Source organism: Hylobates moloch, unplaced genomic scaffold (genome assembly GCF_009828535.3).
Source record: "Hylobates moloch isolate HMO894 unplaced genomic scaffold, HMol_V3 SCAFFOLD_6, whole genome shotgun sequence".
NCBI lineage: Eukaryota > Metazoa > Chordata > Mammalia > Primates > Hylobatidae > Hylobates > Hylobates moloch.
The window spans coordinates 8,080,846-8,098,860 of NW_026652281.1; the positions used below are offsets into that span (position 1 = coordinate 8,080,846).

At 41.7% G+C, this 18,015-nt stretch overlaps 1 protein-coding gene across 1 annotated transcript in view; it reads right to left on the reverse strand.

Moving 5' to 3' along the window:
* HSD17B2 (hydroxysteroid 17-beta dehydrogenase 2) overlaps positions 1 to 18,015 on the reverse strand; it is a 62,838-nt gene that overhangs the window by 943 nt on the left and 43,880 nt on the right. Inside the window, exon 4 of the mRNA XM_032156334.2 lies at positions 6,363 to 6,500. Coding sequence (XP_032012225.1) covers positions 6,363 to 6,500 — 138 coding nt within the window. The remainder of the gene's footprint in view (positions 1 to 6,362; positions 6,501 to 18,015) is intronic.

The window sequence follows — 18,015 nt, forward strand, 5'->3', positions numbered from 1 at the left end:
GGCACTTTGGGAGGCCCAGGAAGGGGAATCGCTTGAGCCTAGGAGTTCAAGATCAGCCTGGGCAACATAGCGAGATCCCATCTCTAAAATATATATATGTGTGTATACACACACACACACACACACACACACACACAGACATAGACACATACACAGAAATTTAGCTTGGCACAATGGTGCTTATCTCTAGTCCCAGCTATTCGGGAGACTGAAGCAGGAGGACCCCTCGAGCCTATGAGTTGGAGGATGCAGTGAGCTGTTATATGACTGCCTCACTGCACTCTAGCCTGGACAACAGAGCTACACTCCAATTTTAAGAAAAGTAAAAGGGGAATAAAAGAAAAAAGAAAAAAAAACAGAATAGGACCAGCCTTGAAAATCTCTCCTTTCAGCCCACTTTTCAGTAACCATTTTCCTGATTAATAGGACAGATTCATCTTGGCTGGTTTTGAACATTTATATAAATAGAATCATATGAATAGCACTCATTGTTTAGCATCAGCTTCTTTATTCAACAGTATATTTGTGACATTCTTCCATGCACTGTGTGTTGATTCTCCTTTCAGCGTAGTATTCCGTTGCATAAAAATACCATGAGTTATTTATCCACTATACTGTGATGGGCACTGTGCTTATTTTCAACTGGGCCTTTACAAATGCTGCTGCCACAAACACTCATCTTTTGGTGACTATTACATATATAATATATCATGTAATGTCTACAATATAATATATACTGTATATAATATAGTGTATATACACTCATATAAGCATACACACATATAATTTTTTAAGATATAGAAGTAATGCCTGCCAATTAATTATAGGATTTTAGGCTGGGCACAGTGGCTCATGCCTGCAATCCTAGCACTTTGGGAGGCCCAGGTAGGTGGATTACCTGAGGTCAGGAGTTCAAGACCAGCCTAGCCAACATGGTGAAACCCTGTCTCTACTAAAAAATACAAAAATTAGCTGGGCATGGTGGTGGGTGCCTGGAATCCCAGCTACTTGGGAGGCTGAAGCAGGGAGAACTGCTTGAACCCAGGAGGCAGAGGTTACAGTGAGCTGAGATTGCACCACTGCACTCCAGCCTGGGTGAGAGAATGAGACTCCATCTCAATAAATAAATAAATAAATAAATAAATAAATAAATAAATAAATACAGGATTTTAAATATTTAATCTACTTAATAGATACACTTTTCATTTATGTTTTTAAAAATATAAGAAATATAATTTTAATATAATTCAGATATATTTAAATTTTAATATACAAATTACATACAATTAAGTATAAATATATTTTAAAAATAAAGACAATACCTGCTTATTATATAAAATTAAATAATTTATTTACTTTAAAATGTAGCAGCTCTGCCTCCTCATTGTATAAAGTGAATAATAAGGAGATGTGCGTATTTTTAAAATTAATCTCCTCTAAGGTAATTAACAGTTTTACGTGCCCTTCTACATTCCTTCCTTGTTCATACAAACATACATACACATAGAAGAATTTGGTTTAAATTTTTTTACCGGGAAATAACAAAAACAAAAAGGATCATACTATAGTATTTATATTTTCCATGAATTTGTTTTGGCTTAGTAGTAAATCACAGACCTGCCTTCTTGTCAATGGCTATAGATTAAACCAGAGCAACAGAATTTCCCATTGAACAGCTTTCAGCCAACCACTTCCCTATCCAATGACCTTCCAGTTGTTCCTATAAGTTTCAGCATTGCAAGCACTGCCACAGTAAATAGACTTTCACAACCTATTCGTTTGTACTTTGGCTTTATTTCTGTAGGCAAGGGTCCTCAAAGTACAGCCTGGTCAAAGGCACATTAATTTTGAATTTTAATAGCTACTGCCAGATTACTTTCCAAAAAGCTTGCAGTCTCCCACGCTCCCTCCTGCAAAGTGCTCGGTTGTTCAGATAGCTGTGGGGATGAGCCCTTGCTAGCTTGGGTGACTCCTGGATATCAGGGCTGCGGAGAAGGAGGGTGCTCACTTGGAATTGTAGGCCAGTGAAATCCAATTATACTCATGGAAATGCAAACGGAGTTTCAGTTGCTCTTTTCTTTTCAGGAAGGCACACACCGTGCTTAAAGAAATGATTATCGTGGCAATTACTCTAGAGGCTTCTAGGTCCTGAAAAACATGTTTTCGTGAGCTACTATTCCTGCTTCTACCTCTCCCCTCTCCCTGTCTTCGTAGGCTGGGGGTTCCTTTTCCTTTCCACCTCCTTCTTCTTTAAACACCTCATGGAACTTCTGGCCACTCTTGTGGGTATCCTATCCAGAGTCCCCAAAGCTGTCTTTGTGAGTGACAAAGCCATCAGCCTTTTGCCATCAGTCCATCATCATCTCCCTCTTTTGACAAACTCTCCCTACCCATCCATCCCATGCCACTTGGGTGCTGCACACAATGAAGTTATTGATATGACCTGTATCAGAATCCCATCTCTGCCTCCTATCAGCTCTACAGCTTTGGAACTTCCTTAAGTTCTCTGAGCCTCCATTTTCTCACTGCAAGATGGGGCTATTATCATGCCTACTTCACAGGTGAGGATTAAGGGAGATAATGCACCTAAAGCACTTAAAATCTGCTAATCTAGCATGCAGTATGATTTAGCTATCTTTATTTCAGGGCACCAGAAAAATCTAGAATGTCTCTTAGAATGTCCTCAGAAGCTCCTTGTCTGTGTCCCTAAAGACTCCTTTTCTTGCCCCCACCTTCAAAAAAATATAAGTATGAAGTGTCATTCTCCAAACATGAGTTCTCGGCCTTCTGCTCTTGGGCTTCTTGCCTTCAGAGACCTCATCAAATAGCTTTAAACTGGGGGCAGCCTGATATAAAAGGAAGAACCCAGGCACTGTATCTCAGGATCTGATCTCAAATTTTTCACCATCAAGGTGTACGTGGGGTACCAGATCCGCACCCTAGGGCATGTTATCCACCCCAGCTCAGCACCATCACCTGGAGAATAATGTCAATGATACCTGCTCCTCAGAGTTGTGGTGATTGGAGTATACATAGGAAGGGTGGAGGTATAAATTGGAGCAGTATTTTAGAAAACAGGTTGGTATGATTCAGTGAAGCGGAAGACAGGAAAACTCTATGATGTAGTTATTCTTTCAGAGGCATTTGAACCAGAGTAACTCCGTCTTGAATAGGGGCTGGGTAAAATGAGAATGAGAGCTGCTGGGCTGCATTCCCTGGAGGTTAGGCATTCTTAATCACAGGATTAGATAGGAGGTTGGCAGGATTGGTATCACAAGATACAAGTCATAATAACTCTGCTGATAAAACAGGATGTGGTAAGGCAGCCAGCCAAAACCCACCAAAACCAAGATGGCAACAACAGAGACCTCTGGTCATCCTCACGGCTCGTTATATGCTACTTATAATGCATTAGCATGCTAAAAGACACTCCCACCAGCACCATGACAGTTTATAAATGCCATGGCAATGTCCAGAAGTTACTCTGTATGGTCTAAAAGGGGAAGGAACCCACAGTTCCGGGCCATCCCTCCCACTTTCCCAGAAAACTCATGAATAATCCACCCCTTGACTAGAATACAATCAAGAAATAACTATAAGTATACTCAGTGAAGCAGTCCATGCTGCTGCTCTGCCTGAGAAGTAGGCATTCTTTTATTCCTTTACTTTCTTAATAAACTAGCTTCACTTTACTCTATGGCCTCACGCCAAATTCTTTCTCACACAAGATCCGAAAACCCTCTCTTGGGATCTGGATCAGGAGCCCTATTAGGTAACAATTTTACTCTGGAGCGTGTGTCACAGGAAAATTCCAGCACACAAAAACCAAAGTACATGTACCAGAAAGTTCATAGCTGCATTGTTCATACTTGTTCAAACTAGAAGAGACTCAAATATCCCATCAACAGTAGAAAATCATGGCATATTCACAGAATACTACACAGCAATGAAATGAGTGGACTACAGCTACACACAGTGCAGATAAATCGTCAAATCACAATGTTGAGTGAAAGAAGCCAGACGCAAAAGGATACATACATATTGATTCCATTCAAAGTGCAAAAGCATTTAAAGTCAAATGCTATTAATTGGGCTGGATATAACTCTACAAAGAAAAGCAAATAAATGATCATTGCAAAAAGTAAGAGGTGATTACCTATTGGGAGGTTGGAAGGGGCTGTGATGGTAGAGGAGCATATAGGGGCTCCTGGGTGTTGGTAATGTTTTATTTTTTGATCTGGGTGTTAAGTACAAGAGTGTTTATGATAATTTGTTGAACCATGTGCGTATAATGCTTTTTTCTGTTTATATATTTCTCGATTTTAAAAAATAAGATCAACATCAGTAAAGAATGTATGGTAAGTGGGTAAGAACAGCTCTCCAGAACTATTATGCATAGCAATTATACTGAATCTCCAAAATCATAACCTAACTGCAGGATTGCTCTCTCGTCTAAATGGAATTTTACATCTGTGTGTTGGAATTCTCTTTGGGCTGTGTCACCAAACCCTCAATCCTCCTGCCAGATTCAAAATCAAATTCACCATTTCCCTCTTCCACCAGCTCTCAACCAGCTTCCCTCTCTTTGTGTCCCAGTCTCTCAGTCCAACCAGCACATTTGATTTCACCTCTGACCCATGTCTCTTCTCCATCTCCTCTCCTCAATTCTCCTCCCAACCCAGGGAGTCCTCAAGTTGGAAACCCCTGTCAAGACTTCATCTTCTCTGCATTTCTATCACCCTGGTCGTGCCTGTCATCGTGGTGACCCATATCCTTTTCTCTGGGTCTCTGTCCCTTTCTCTGAGTCTTGTACCCCCTCCGCAACCTTAGGAGGTTCTCAGCTATCAAGTGTTTCAAGCCAAAATTTCAATGTTTCTGTATAGATTTTATCTTTTGCATTTGGGATAACATTCAAAACTTTAGGGTTTGTTCTTTAGTGCGTTTAGCAATACCTCCCAGTCTGTGGTCTTTTATTAGGCATACTTTTTATATCTTCACTTGAATCATCGATTAAATGTTTGATGGCCCAGAACTGAGGACTGAGCCTTGGGGTAGGTTGCCTCTTCCCAGAGTTCAGATATGCAGGGAGGGGAGTGGAGAGAATGGCCATATCCTCTTGGGGTGGAGGGGAGGTGGGTCATATTCTTCAGAGGGAAGGAAAAAATATTGTTTCTGAAATATAAAGAAGCTGGGGAAGGAAACCTTCTTGGCCAATGGCAACAAAAGACTAATAAATGTTACTCTGAGTATCTGCTCAAACTTTTAGATGAAAATAAGCTCTCAAGCTAAATAAAGAAACCTGGTATGAAACTAATGGATTATATATTGTTAAACAGGATTGGGTGGGGCAATGAAAATTATCAAAATTGGTGACAGTCAGTTAGGGACCGTTTTTGAGCTGCGTTCCCACAGACCAAATACAACTCTACCATCAAGGGAGAGAGTGTGTGTCCTAGAAAGGTCCCACTCAGAGCAGGCACCAGGGCACCAGGGTTCTAACCCAGTGTGGCCTCTGCTTGTTGATGCCTTATGAGCCAACGCAATTCCTTTGTGAAAGGAAGCAGGGGTGAAGCGATACATGGAGAGCCTGGCACTTAGAAGAGGCCCACGCAACCCAAGCCCTGCTGGGTGGACACTGAGAGCTGGAGAACTCTGGACGCATAACAACCCCGTCCCAACCCCCTGCACTAAGAGACTTAACCAAACTCCAGCACAGTTTCTAGTAGCATAAGGCCCTGTCCCTTGGATGACACCAGCCCCTCCCTAAAATGCCTGCCTAAGAAGGCTCAACCTTGCCAGAAAATTTTACTATTTGTTCTAGCCAACACATCCCTGAGAGGTCCCTGACTTCCCTTTCCTGAAATACTTACTAAAAAAGGACTTTAAATTGTAAATATATAGCTCTTGCAATGCAGAAGCATTTCTCTCCAGGATCTGAGAGCCATTCCTTTGGAATTGAATCATCAAGAAGAATCAGACCTCTGTTTCTCTGTGTCTGTGGGAAGACAGAATCTGGACTTCTTTAATTGCCAGCTGGCAGACACAGCTGGCCCCTCTGCATGGACACTGATGGACCATTGTACTTTTTCAGTAATCTGACTTACTGAGACCCGCTTTCCCCTCTCCCTCTTTCTCCTTTTAAAATGTTTAAAACGCCTTTGCACAAATCAGCATGGAGCTTAGCTCTTCCCCCTACTGTCAGCAGTTACTGAATCAAACCTGTTTTCACCACTTTAACTGATGTCTGGCTGTGCTCATCTTTGACAACACTGAGGGGTTCAATGTGTGCTCTGTCAGACCAAGAGGACCTTCGGGGTTCGTTCCAGGATGAACATCACAGGTTCTTGGGCTCAGAAACCTACTTGTTCGGAAGCCTCCAGGTTGGATGGAAACAACTTTAATTCCCCACTTGGAAAGCTCTATTCTCATAACTGATGAGAACATGGTCACAGCTGCCTTTGATGCGCCATAAGATGCTATCTTTGCCATTGGGGCCCCTCCTGTGGGAATAATGAGATAAAAAGAAGTAAAGTTAGACATGTTCATTTGTTCATCCAATAAATATTTAATCAGCATCTACTGTATGCAGGAACTGGTATCAGTGACTTGGGGGAACAAAGGCAGACAAGGCCCCCTCTGCCCAGGTGAGCAATGTTCTTGTTCATTCCCACAGTATGGTTTCATTTGCTTCTGCCTTCCTTGGCTACCCTATTGCAGCTGGTATGATGACAAACCAAGTTGAAGGCTCAATCTTGTCCAACTCCTAAGCAAAATGTAATTTAGGGCTGGCCACGGTGGCTCACGCCTCTAATCCCAACACTGTGGGAAGCCGAGTTGGGTAGATCACCTGAGGTCAGGAGTTTGAGACCAACCAGGCCAACATGGTGAAGCTCCGTCTCTACTAAAAACACAAAAATTAGTCAGGCTTGGTGGCGCATGCCTGTAATCCCAGCTACTCAGGAGGCTGAGGCATAAGTATCGCTCGGACCCCAGGGGGCAGAGGTTGCAGTGAGCTGGGATCACGCCACTGCACTCCAGCCTTGCAAAAGAGTGAAACTCTGTCTCAAAAAAAAAAATGTAATTTAGGTAAGATGAAGAGCACCTACTGACCAGGCCCTGATCTAGCCTGACCAACATATCTTCTGAGGTTCCTGGTAAACATATCCTTTTGTGGGGAGGAGGGTCCACTATTCAACCCACTACAGCACCTATAATCAAACAGATTGGGCTCAATACTTGTTGCAACAAGGAATAACATACATCCTGGGGAATGGTGGGGCATCTCTGTAAGAGAATGTGAGAAAGGACTTATTCTAGGGCTAGAGCAGATAGTCTGTATCCCACCTAAATCATATTTACCTTAGAAGCTGGTGAGATTGAGCCTTAAAATGAGTTTGTCACTGGACCAGCTGTAAGGAAGTAATGGAAGGGAAGATCAAAGGAAGCCAAGAAAGGGAGTGATCTACTTGGAATAAGAGTCTCTGCAGATGTCACTGAGGCAAGGATCTCTAGGAAAGACCATCCTGGATTAGGATGGGCCCAAATCTAATTAATGATGGGTGTCCTTATCAGAGACAGAAAAAGAGAAGGCACAAGGGGGAAGGCCACATGAAGATGGAAGCAGAGATTGGAGTTATGTCGCCCAAGCCAAGGCATACCTAGGGCCACCAGTAGCTGAAAGAGGCAAGGATAGATTCTTTCCCAGAGCCTCAAGAAGGAGCACAGCCCTGCTAACACTTGGTTTAGACATCTGGCCTCCAAAATTAAGAAAGAATAAATTTCTGATGTTTTAAGCCACTCCATTTGTGGGGATTTGTGACAGCAGCCCTAGAATATGAATTGAGGTGCATTCCTGGTGGTCTTCAGCAGGAAGACACTGACGTTACGAAGGAGCAAAGACAGTGAGGGCTCACAGTGCCTCATGAAGTCTCATAGGAAGACTTGACCCATAACAGGGCTCCCCGTCTTGGCAAAGATTTCCCAAGTCAAAGAAGCATCCACTGAGTGAATGGATAAGCAAACTGTGGTCCAGCATATGATGGAACACAACTCAGCCATAAAAGGGAATGAACTTGATACATGTAACAACATGGATGTCTCAAAACAATTATGGGCAGTGAGAGAGCAAAACAGAAAAGGATTTGTACCATTTGGTGTAATTCCCTTCATGTAAAGTTCAACAAATGAAAATTAATCTCTAGTGAAACAGATCAGTGGTTACCTGAAGGGTGGGGGTGCTATGAACATTGTGCCCACCCCCGTCAAAATTCATATTTCGAAGCCCTAACCCCTAGTGTGACGGTATTTGGAGAAGGGGCCTTTGGAAGGTAATTAAGTCCTGAGCGTGGAGCCCTCATGATGAGCAGGATTAGTGCCCTTTTAAGAAGAGACACCAGTGAGCTTATTTATTCTTTCTCTCAGACAATTGGTGAGCTAGTAATTTGTTGTCTCTCAGACAATTCAAGAGCTAGTAAATTCCTCTTCCATGTTTGGTTTAAGCTAACTTGGGGTTTGGCCCTGTCACTTAAAACAAAAGATCCCAAGGCTTAACTGATATAATTTTAACGCAATGTCTGACATCAAGCAGGCTCTCATTAAACTGGTTAATCTTGCCACAGATGGCCAGTGGATTTTTATGTAAGTGATTTATAGTTCCATGAAATCTTAGTGTTTGAAATCCAACTCCTTTCTATTACTAGTAAGAGAGGCCAAAGAAGTTTCAGCAACTTGTTCAAAGTCACAGTGTGGGCTTTGTGGCAATCCCACACAGTTCGTGAAGTTAGCCAGAGTTCTCACTTCTCCATGACCTTTATAGATGATGAAGGTTGGTCACATAGAAGACAAACAGGTTAGCAGCGGAGCCAACACTGACTGCATTCAAATCCTAGCTCTACCACTGATTAGCCACCTGTTATCAAGATAGTCACTTTATATATGGTCTCTGCCTTTTTATCTGTAAATTAATAATGATAGTACATGCGTCATAGGATCGTTGTAAAAGTTAAATTAATAATATATTAGAATAGTGCCTGGCACAAAGTAAGCTCCATATAAGGGCTTCCTACTATTAGTGCTACTCAGGCTTTTCAAAATAATATCTCAATAGCCCAAAAGGCTCCATATGTTCATGGTTTCTTAGAGTAATAGGTGCACTTGCTTCAGAATCTCCAGCGGCCGTTGTTTATTATGTAGCTTACTAAGAGCCACCCTGGACCCACTGAATCAGAATCTGCCGTTAATACCTATTCAAGTAATCTTTTGAATATTAAATCTTGAACATTAGGGTTTTGTCACATATTTGTGCACATGAGCTTTCGTGATAAGGCACTGCCTTATGGATAAGTGCTATGGTTTGAATGTGTCCCTCCAAAAGCTTATATTGAAACTTAATCCCCAATTCAACAGTGTTAGGAGGTGGGGTGTACCAAGAGGTGATTAGACCTTGAGGATGGGGTGAATGGAGTAATGCCATTATCTTGAGAGTGGGTTCATCACAAAAAGGGGAGTTTGGTCCCCTTTCACTCTCTTTCTCTTTCTCACTTTCTCTTGCCCTTCCACCTTCTGCTGTAGAACAACACAGCAAGAAGACCCTCACAAGATGCCACCCCGTTGATCTTGGACTTTCCAGCCTCTAGAACCAAGAGCCAATCGATTTCTTTTCATTATAAATTACCCAGTCTGCAGTATTCTGTCATAGCAACACAAAACAGACTAAGACATGACATATGAAGTTTGTTGAGAGTAGATCATATACCACATTGACAATCTAAACAAAAAGCATGCTTTGAATCAAACATTTAAGACTCATTTGTCTTTTGCATTAATTTGAACCCTGCAAGAACTGCCAATATTAGACCATGTCTTACCTATGAAATGGCAGTATTGTATGTTTCAACCTCATAGACCCAATCTTGTCATTAATGTTTGAGATGACGTAAGATGAGATAAATATAGGTGTCCAAGTTTGCTGGTTAAGAGCCACTGTGTCTCAAGGCTTTTTAACCTTACGTACCCCTTCATTGTCTGTCCAGTTAGAGCCTCTAATTTTTTAATTTAACTTTCAATTTTATCAAGGTAAAAACACTTAATATGAATTCTACTTTTTAAACAGATTTTTTAAGTGTGCAATGCAGCATTGTTAACTATTGGCACAATGTTGTATAGCAGATCTATGTAACTTATTCCTCTTGCATTACTCAGACCCTTTGAATAACCTAATATTAGGTAACTTAAGAGAACACGCCTTATTATGGACTTCATGTTTGTGTCCCAAAAATTTCTGTCTCAAAGCCCTAATCCTCAGGATAGCTGTATTTGGAAATGAGGACTCTAAAAAAGTAAAGTTAAATGAGATCAGAAAGATGAGGCCCCTGATCCAACAGAATTAGTGTCCTTACAGGAAGAGATACCAGACGCTTCACACTCTCTCCTTGAACATGCACCAAGGAAGGGCTATGTGAGGACACAGCAAGAAGGTAGTTGTCTGTAAACCAGGAAAAGAGCCCTCACCAGAAAACCAACGATGCTGGCATGTTGGTCTGGGACTTCTAACTGCATAACTGTGAGAAAATTAATTTATGTTGTTTAGGCCACACGATTTGTGATATTTTATTGTGGCAGTCTGAGCAGACTAACATACGTAGTCAACAACAAGACCTGCCTTAACCAACAATGTACAGAACTATGGACTCTTTCCACTCTTCCTAGACCTAGACTGCACACTTTCTATCCTTACTTAGCATAGGCATGAAAAATCATCCCCTCTCTTCTAAGTCGTATTCCTCTGAATGCCTCTGTGAACTGTTTGGTCAATTTGTTCCCTGGGCTGTGTTCCCTTATCTTGCAAGGGAATAAATTCAGCATTCACTTTGTTGGTTATTCTGGTGGTCATTTTCTTTCCTTTACACTGTGATATATTGTTGACAGCGGACTAAAAATAAGGGACTTGAAGTTAGCATTCTGAAGCTTACAAAAGAGTTGTGGAGACCCTCTCCCCACCATATGTGTACTTAGCACCATGTTTTCAAGGTTCATTCATGTTGTAGCGTGTATCAGTACTTCACTCTTTGTAAAGCTGAAAAATATTCCTTTATATGGATATGCCACATTTTATTTATCCAGTGATCCCTTTATGTATGCTTGAGTTGTTTCTACCTTTGGCTATTGTGAATAATGTTGCTATACCCATCTACGTACGAGTTTTGGTGTGAACACCTGTTTTCTATCTCTTACATATACATCTAGGAGTAGAATTGCTAGGTCACACAGTAATTCTAAGTTTAACTTACTGAGGAACTGCCAAATGTTTTCCACATCCACTGAACCATTTTATGTTTCTACCAGTAGTATAAAAGGGTTCCAATTTCTCCACATTCTCACCAACATGTGTTTTTTCTGTGTTTTTTTTTTTATTATTATAGCCATCTTAGGGTGTGTGTTATATTATGGTGGTTTTTCATTACAGCCATCTTAGGGGGTATGTTATCTTATTGAGGTTTTGATTTCCAGCACTTGTGTATTTAGAAGCCCTCCGGTGATTCTGATGTAGCTAAAGCTTGAAAATGTTTTCCGGGGATTAGTACCACCAACATCACTCAGGAACTAGTTATAGACATGCAGAATCTTAGGCTCCACCCACACCAACCCAGTCAGATTCTGCCTTTCAGTAAGATCTCCAAGTGATGCCCACATATGTCCGCGTTGAGCAGCAATGGAGTAAGAGATAGCACTAAATTGCCAACACTTCCTAATTACCATTTAAACAGACCAGAGTTAGGGCTTTTTTTTTTATGCCCCTGCTTGTCTGACATGTTCTTGCTTAACAGCCTGGAAAAGTAGAAAGCACATAGTACTTGGAGTTAAACAGACCCTGGTTCAAATCCTGACTTTATCACTTACCAGTTATACAGACTTGGGTTACAGAGTGCTTGATCTAGAAAATTAATTAATATCTGCATTTTGTGGATGTTAGAATGAATTGACTATAGGCATGTAAATCTCTCACACAACCCAGCATGAGGAGGTTCACTCAGTCTTGCTCTACCCACCTTCCCCCTTATCCCTCAAGCGCCCTGCAGAGTGTCAGGGAAGAAAATCTCAGCCTTGGCTTCCCGTCTTGCCACTGAGAAGCTGAGGGACTGGCTGAATGACTTGCCAAATGATTCTTTTAAGGCAGCTGGCTCAGCAAGGAAAAGTCCAGGAATGATCCCACAGTCTGGATTGAGACAGAACTCTAGGCTGAAACTGTGAACTCTACTAGATCCTTTAATTTGTAGACTTGTGAGAATCTCTAAGATTGCTGGCTTTGGTATAAAGTAATTCTGATGTATTTTAAACAGCTTGGGATGGGCTCAGTAGCTCATGTCTATGATCCCAATACATTGGGAGGCCAAGATAAGAGGATTGTTTGAAGCCAGGAGTTCAAGACTGTCCTAGGCAACAAAGTGAGACCCCATGGCAAAAGTAAATAAGCAGATGTGATGGCATGTGCCTGTATTACCAGCTACTCAGGAGCCTGAAGTGGGAGGATCACTTGAGCCCAAGAGCTCAAGGTTATAGAAAGCTACAATTGTGCCACTGCACTCCAACCTGGGCAACAAGGGGAGACCTGTTTTAGAGGGGTTTATTTTCAACTCTTCTTATTCAAGCATAGCATGCAATTATACACAGGTGTTTACTCTGCGATTTCTGGAGGAAAACTGGCCCGAAAAAGGTTTTGGGCCTCAAACAGAACAATTTTCCAACTGCCCTTTGTACAATTAGAGTTGTTTCCCACTTCCTCTGATTCTAGGTAAAAAAAAAAATAATAGTAATAATAAAAAGAACAGTTTGATGTGGCAGACAGCTATGATTACTATCTCTCTGTTGAGAGGTCCCTTTTATTCAGGTACTTCCTATATACCAGTAACTGTGCTAAGCACTCAAAACCCATGGTGCATTTAAATCTGCAGCCAAGATCAGAGGTTTTCAATTGGGGGTGATTTTGCACCCCAAAGATCATGGGAAATATCTGAAGATGTGTCACAATTAGGGGTGGGTGCTACTATTATCTAATGAGTCAAGGACACATATGCTGTTAAACACCCCAGGACAGTGTCCTTACAGAAAGAATTATCCCCACCAAAATGCCAATAGTGCCAAGGTTGAGAAATATTGCCCCGGACTCAGGTGCTACATGACCCTCATTTGAAGATAGAGACAGACAAGTAAGGCGACCTGACCCAGGTAACCCAGCTAGTAACCGAAGAGCAAGATTTAAGCCACAATGACACAAAATCTCTGAGGCCTAGGTCATTTTAGAAGGGCTTGTTTTCAAGCATAGCATGCAATTGCACACAAGTGTTTATGCAAACATTTCTGAAGAGGAAAACTGACACTTTTAGGCCTCTGAAACAGAAAGATTTTCCAACTGCCCTTTGTACCATCAGAGTTGCCTCCCATGCCTCTGATCCTTGGTTAAATATTTATCCAACTGCCTTGCTAGGATTGGGGTTAAAGAGCTATGCTATTTGTGTGGGAGGGATAATCAACATGTTATTACAATGGGGAAAAGTCTCCTCCTGTAGTAGACATGGTCAAATCTGGAAGGAGTTAACTGTTGGGGTCATCTCCTCAGGAGCTAGTAAGTGACGGGGCAGACGATGAAGGGTAATTCAGTGTCACAGTCAGAGGCGGTGATACAAGCAGTTGGCAGATTAAGAAGCTACAAGCGCACAGACTGTCAGCTGCTGCCCCAGATCCTCATGATTGGATGGTTTTTGGGTCGCTAATGCTACTGGACCATTCACTGCATGCCAAGCACAAGGCTGATGCTTAAACATGTGTTATTTCATCTCATGTCTCCATGGCCCCCAGAAGAAGCAATTACTATTAACCTCATCTTAAAATGAGGAGGCTGCAACTTAGAGGTTCAGAAGTGTTCCCAAGGTCACACAGTTGTCATTGGTAGAGACAGGATTAAAACCCGGGAAGTCTGTCTTCATTCTGCTTGCTTGGCATCCTAGAAGATTCTTACCTGTATTCCTACGTGATGTCTCTTACTTCTTCCCTTTCGTGTTCCTTTCTTTAGGGATGGAAGATGTAGGAGGGAAGGACACCTGAGGGAAGGACGTGGTTGACTCTAGATTGCATTTCTTAGAGAAGAACTTAAAGAAGTAATGTTCCTACCCATCCCACTCCTGGAAATTCCCACCCATAGGAGTGTATTTAGAAGACATGAGTTATGTTGACTTTATTTCCACACAAGAATAGGAGTTAGGCTGGAACAAGCATCTAACAGTGGAGCTAGCAGAAAGCAAAAAATGGTCAATAAGGTACCACTGGGAAGAGCATCTGAGACCCTTTGACCTTGTGTTTGATGTGGTGGTAACGTATGGTTACAGCGAGTCACCAGGGAAGGAGGTGGCTTGGTGAGTCAGAACATGAAACTTAAGTTCAAGTTCAAGTTCTAGCTTACAGGCCAGTCACTGAACCCTTCTAACCTTGGTTCTTATAACTGCAAAATGAGGATAGCAACTTTACGTAGGTTATTGGGGTCATATACCTGAGAGCATTCAACAAATGCCTGAAATGTAATGGATCCTTCATAATAACTCTTAATATTTATTAGGTGTCTACTATATGCCAAGCACTGTTCTGAGTATTTTAACATCAGCTCTAAATGTATTTAATAGTCACAACAGTCATAGGAGGTAGATTCTAGTATTATCCTCAGGAACCTCATTTTAAAAAATGAAAACACTAAAGTGTAGAGAGTTTAAGTGACTTTCCCAAGGACACAGAAAGTGATAGAAATAATAGCTAACCCTTACATAAAATTTATAGTGTCCACACAAAAGCTTGTACAAAAAATATTCAGAGAAGCATTATTCATAATAACCAAAAATTGGAATGAACCTAAATGTCCATCAACTGATGAATGGATTTTTAAAATGTGGTTATATTCATATGCATATTCAAAAAGCTGCAAAGAAACCTATTGAGGAGGACATTTTTGGAGTTTGAACTTTCAGACAAACATCCTTTTAAGCAGTGTGTACGTTCCAACTCTGGCCGCCTCTGCCCAAATGAGAGGCACATGGAACTTCTCACTGAGGCTGGACAAGCAGGTAGAAGGTCAGGAGAGGGTGTGGAAATTCTGCCTGATAGAGACAGCAAGGTGGATAAGAAGTGGCCAGTGGGCACAGGGAACTGAGCAGTCTTTAATGGAAAACAAAGGAGCCAAACTTTAATGGGCTAATGAGGTTGTCAAGAAGTAGAGGCTGCAAGTCACCTAGCTTTTGAAGGAGCTCAGGGGAAAAGGCGAAAAAAGCTCTCATTGTTCAGCTTGCACTTACAAGTGAGGACATGTGGTATTTGCTTTTCTGTGGCTGCGTTAGGTTGCTAAGGATAATGGCTTCCAGCTCCATCTGTGTCCCTGCAAAGGATATGATCTCATTCTTTTTATGCCTGTGTAGTATTCCATGCTGTATATGTACCACATTTTCTTTATCTAATCTATCATCGATGGGCAATTGGGTTGATTCCATGTCTTTGCTATTGTGAATAGTGCTGCAATGGAACATACATGTACCCTAGAACTTAAAATTAAAATTAAAATTAATTTTAAAAATAAAGAAGTGTGGGGCAGTGTCCATTAATAAAAATAATAATAACTCATAACCTTCAGGGAAGACTTACTATGCATAAGCAGCTATGCTAAGAACTTTATGATAATTATTTTACTTAAGCCTCAGAATCCTCCTATGTGGTCATATTTCCTCTGCTTATTTGTCCGCTCTTATTGCCTCCACTTTATGGGGACAAAAGTGGAGCTTAGAGAGGCGATAGGACCTCGGGTTTTCCAGCAGTGTCACCCAACCAGGAAGTGAAGAGGAGAGCCCCACCGTCCTGGCTCCCAGTCCAGCTCAAAGAGAAAAGGATTGAGAGCCTGGGGAGGAATCATCCTTAGAGCATAGCCTGGGGTACAATGAAAGGCCCAGGGAGAGAGAAGGAGTTAGTGGGGAGGAGGAAGGAGGAAAGGCTGAAGAGGAGAATGAGTGACAACAGAAGGAGAGAGGAGCAGTTAGAGAAGTTCATGCGGGATAGCTTCAGTTTGCTTGTGAGAGTTTCAGAGAGGAAGGGAATAGAGCAGACAAATAAACAGCAAACACGATTTGAAATAATTTTTTCTTCTATTCTGCACACCTCTTGCCTTCCAAGGAGGGCAGATCCAAAGGAAGTGTTTAGCTTATTGAGTAGCTAAGAGTACGTGGATGTGATATGAACGTGCTGGTTATGGAGGAAGGAAGGAGAGGGAAAGATGAGGAAAGGAACCAAAGAGATTTGGGAGCCAGGATGGACAGGGAGGGGGAAGTAACCACAAGTGAGGTGGCTGGCAACTGAAGACCATCGGAAGGAGGAAAAACAAAACAAAACAAAAACAACAACAACAACTAGAATCTAAAGGGAATTTGCGTTAAGTGGTGCTTTGTGATATATGGAATCTCTAGTAAAACCTGTTTGATTGGCGCTGCCTTTTTGGAATGCAATAAAGTGCTAAGCGTTCCTTCAACATGGTGTAAAGAATGAGGAGAAAGTGTTCATGGAGACCTGAATTACATAAGATTGGGAGGAATGAAGTTTAAATTTGAGGAGAAAGAAGAAAAATGTTTGGAATCGGTAATTAGGTGCATGTGATTTGTTATAAATCAGAGAAGGTTAAACCAGACACATTATTTTCCCACAGCTGCTATAACAAATTACTACAAATCTAGTGGCTTAAACATTACAAATGTATTATCTTATGATAAAATCAAGGAGTCAGCAGGGTCATGCTCCTTCTGGAGGCTCTAGGGGAGAGCTAGTTCCCCTGACTTTTCCAGCTTCTAGAAGCCACCTGCATTCCTTGGTTTCTGGCCCCTTCCTCTATCTTCAGAGCCAGCTAGGTACCATCTTCCAGTTTCTCTCTGACTCTGACCCTCATGGCTCTTTCTTATAAGGACCCTTGTGATTGCATCAGATTCATCCAGAATATCCAGGATAACCTCCTCATCTCAAGATCCTTCACTCAATCACGTGTGCACAGTACCATTTGCACGTGAGGTAACAGGGTCACAGGTTGCAGATACTGGGACGTGTATGTCTCTGGGGACCCATTATTCTCCCTCCCAGAGCAGCTGCCTACTCACAGCAGCCTGAGATAGTTTCTTCAGGGTTATTTACTCTGCAGCAATGAATAACTGGAACAGAGTCATCAATTCCAGCTCAGTTTTTCCTGGCTGGTGCAAAGTTCCATGATAAATCTATGCCACCAAAATTCTTGTCACTCAGAAGGTGACAGAGGTGCGAGACTCAAGACAATCTGGTGGGTCAGGGCAACCACGTGATTCTTCTGGAGCCCTTATTAGTGACTGACTGCCTCTCTCCCTCCATGCACCTTGCTTCAAAATGAAAATAACAGCAATGAACTCCCAGATAAGCATGTTTCCAAGGTTACTGTTACATTAATTTTGCCAAAGATATATCAACAAGTCAGCATCACATTGGATGTTAATTTGTGTGGATTTGTTGGTTATATATTGCCTTTTACACATACTTTGACTTTTCTAATCCTTGTGTTACATTCTAGCTTTTTCTTTTCCAGCTCAAAATCTTTTCTATTTTTTCATAAAACTGTCCAGTAAGTGCTAGAGAGTCCCTCACTGTGTTCTCTGCTGAATTCCCCTATTCCTTATCAATTACGGTGTTATGGACTGAATTGTTCCCCCAACCACCCAGAAAAGTTTATATGTGGCAGTACTAACCTCCAGTATCTTGGAACGTGACTGTATTTGAAGATAGAACCTTTAAAAATATGATTATGGTTAAATGGGATCATGAGAGTGGTGCCCTAATTCAGTATGACTGCCATTCTTATAAGAAGAGGAAGAGATACCAGGGGTGCAACAGACAGAGAGATGACCATGTGAGGGCACAGCAAAAAGGTGGTCATCTGAAAGCCGAGGAGAGAGAGCTCAGGAGCAACCAACCCTGCCG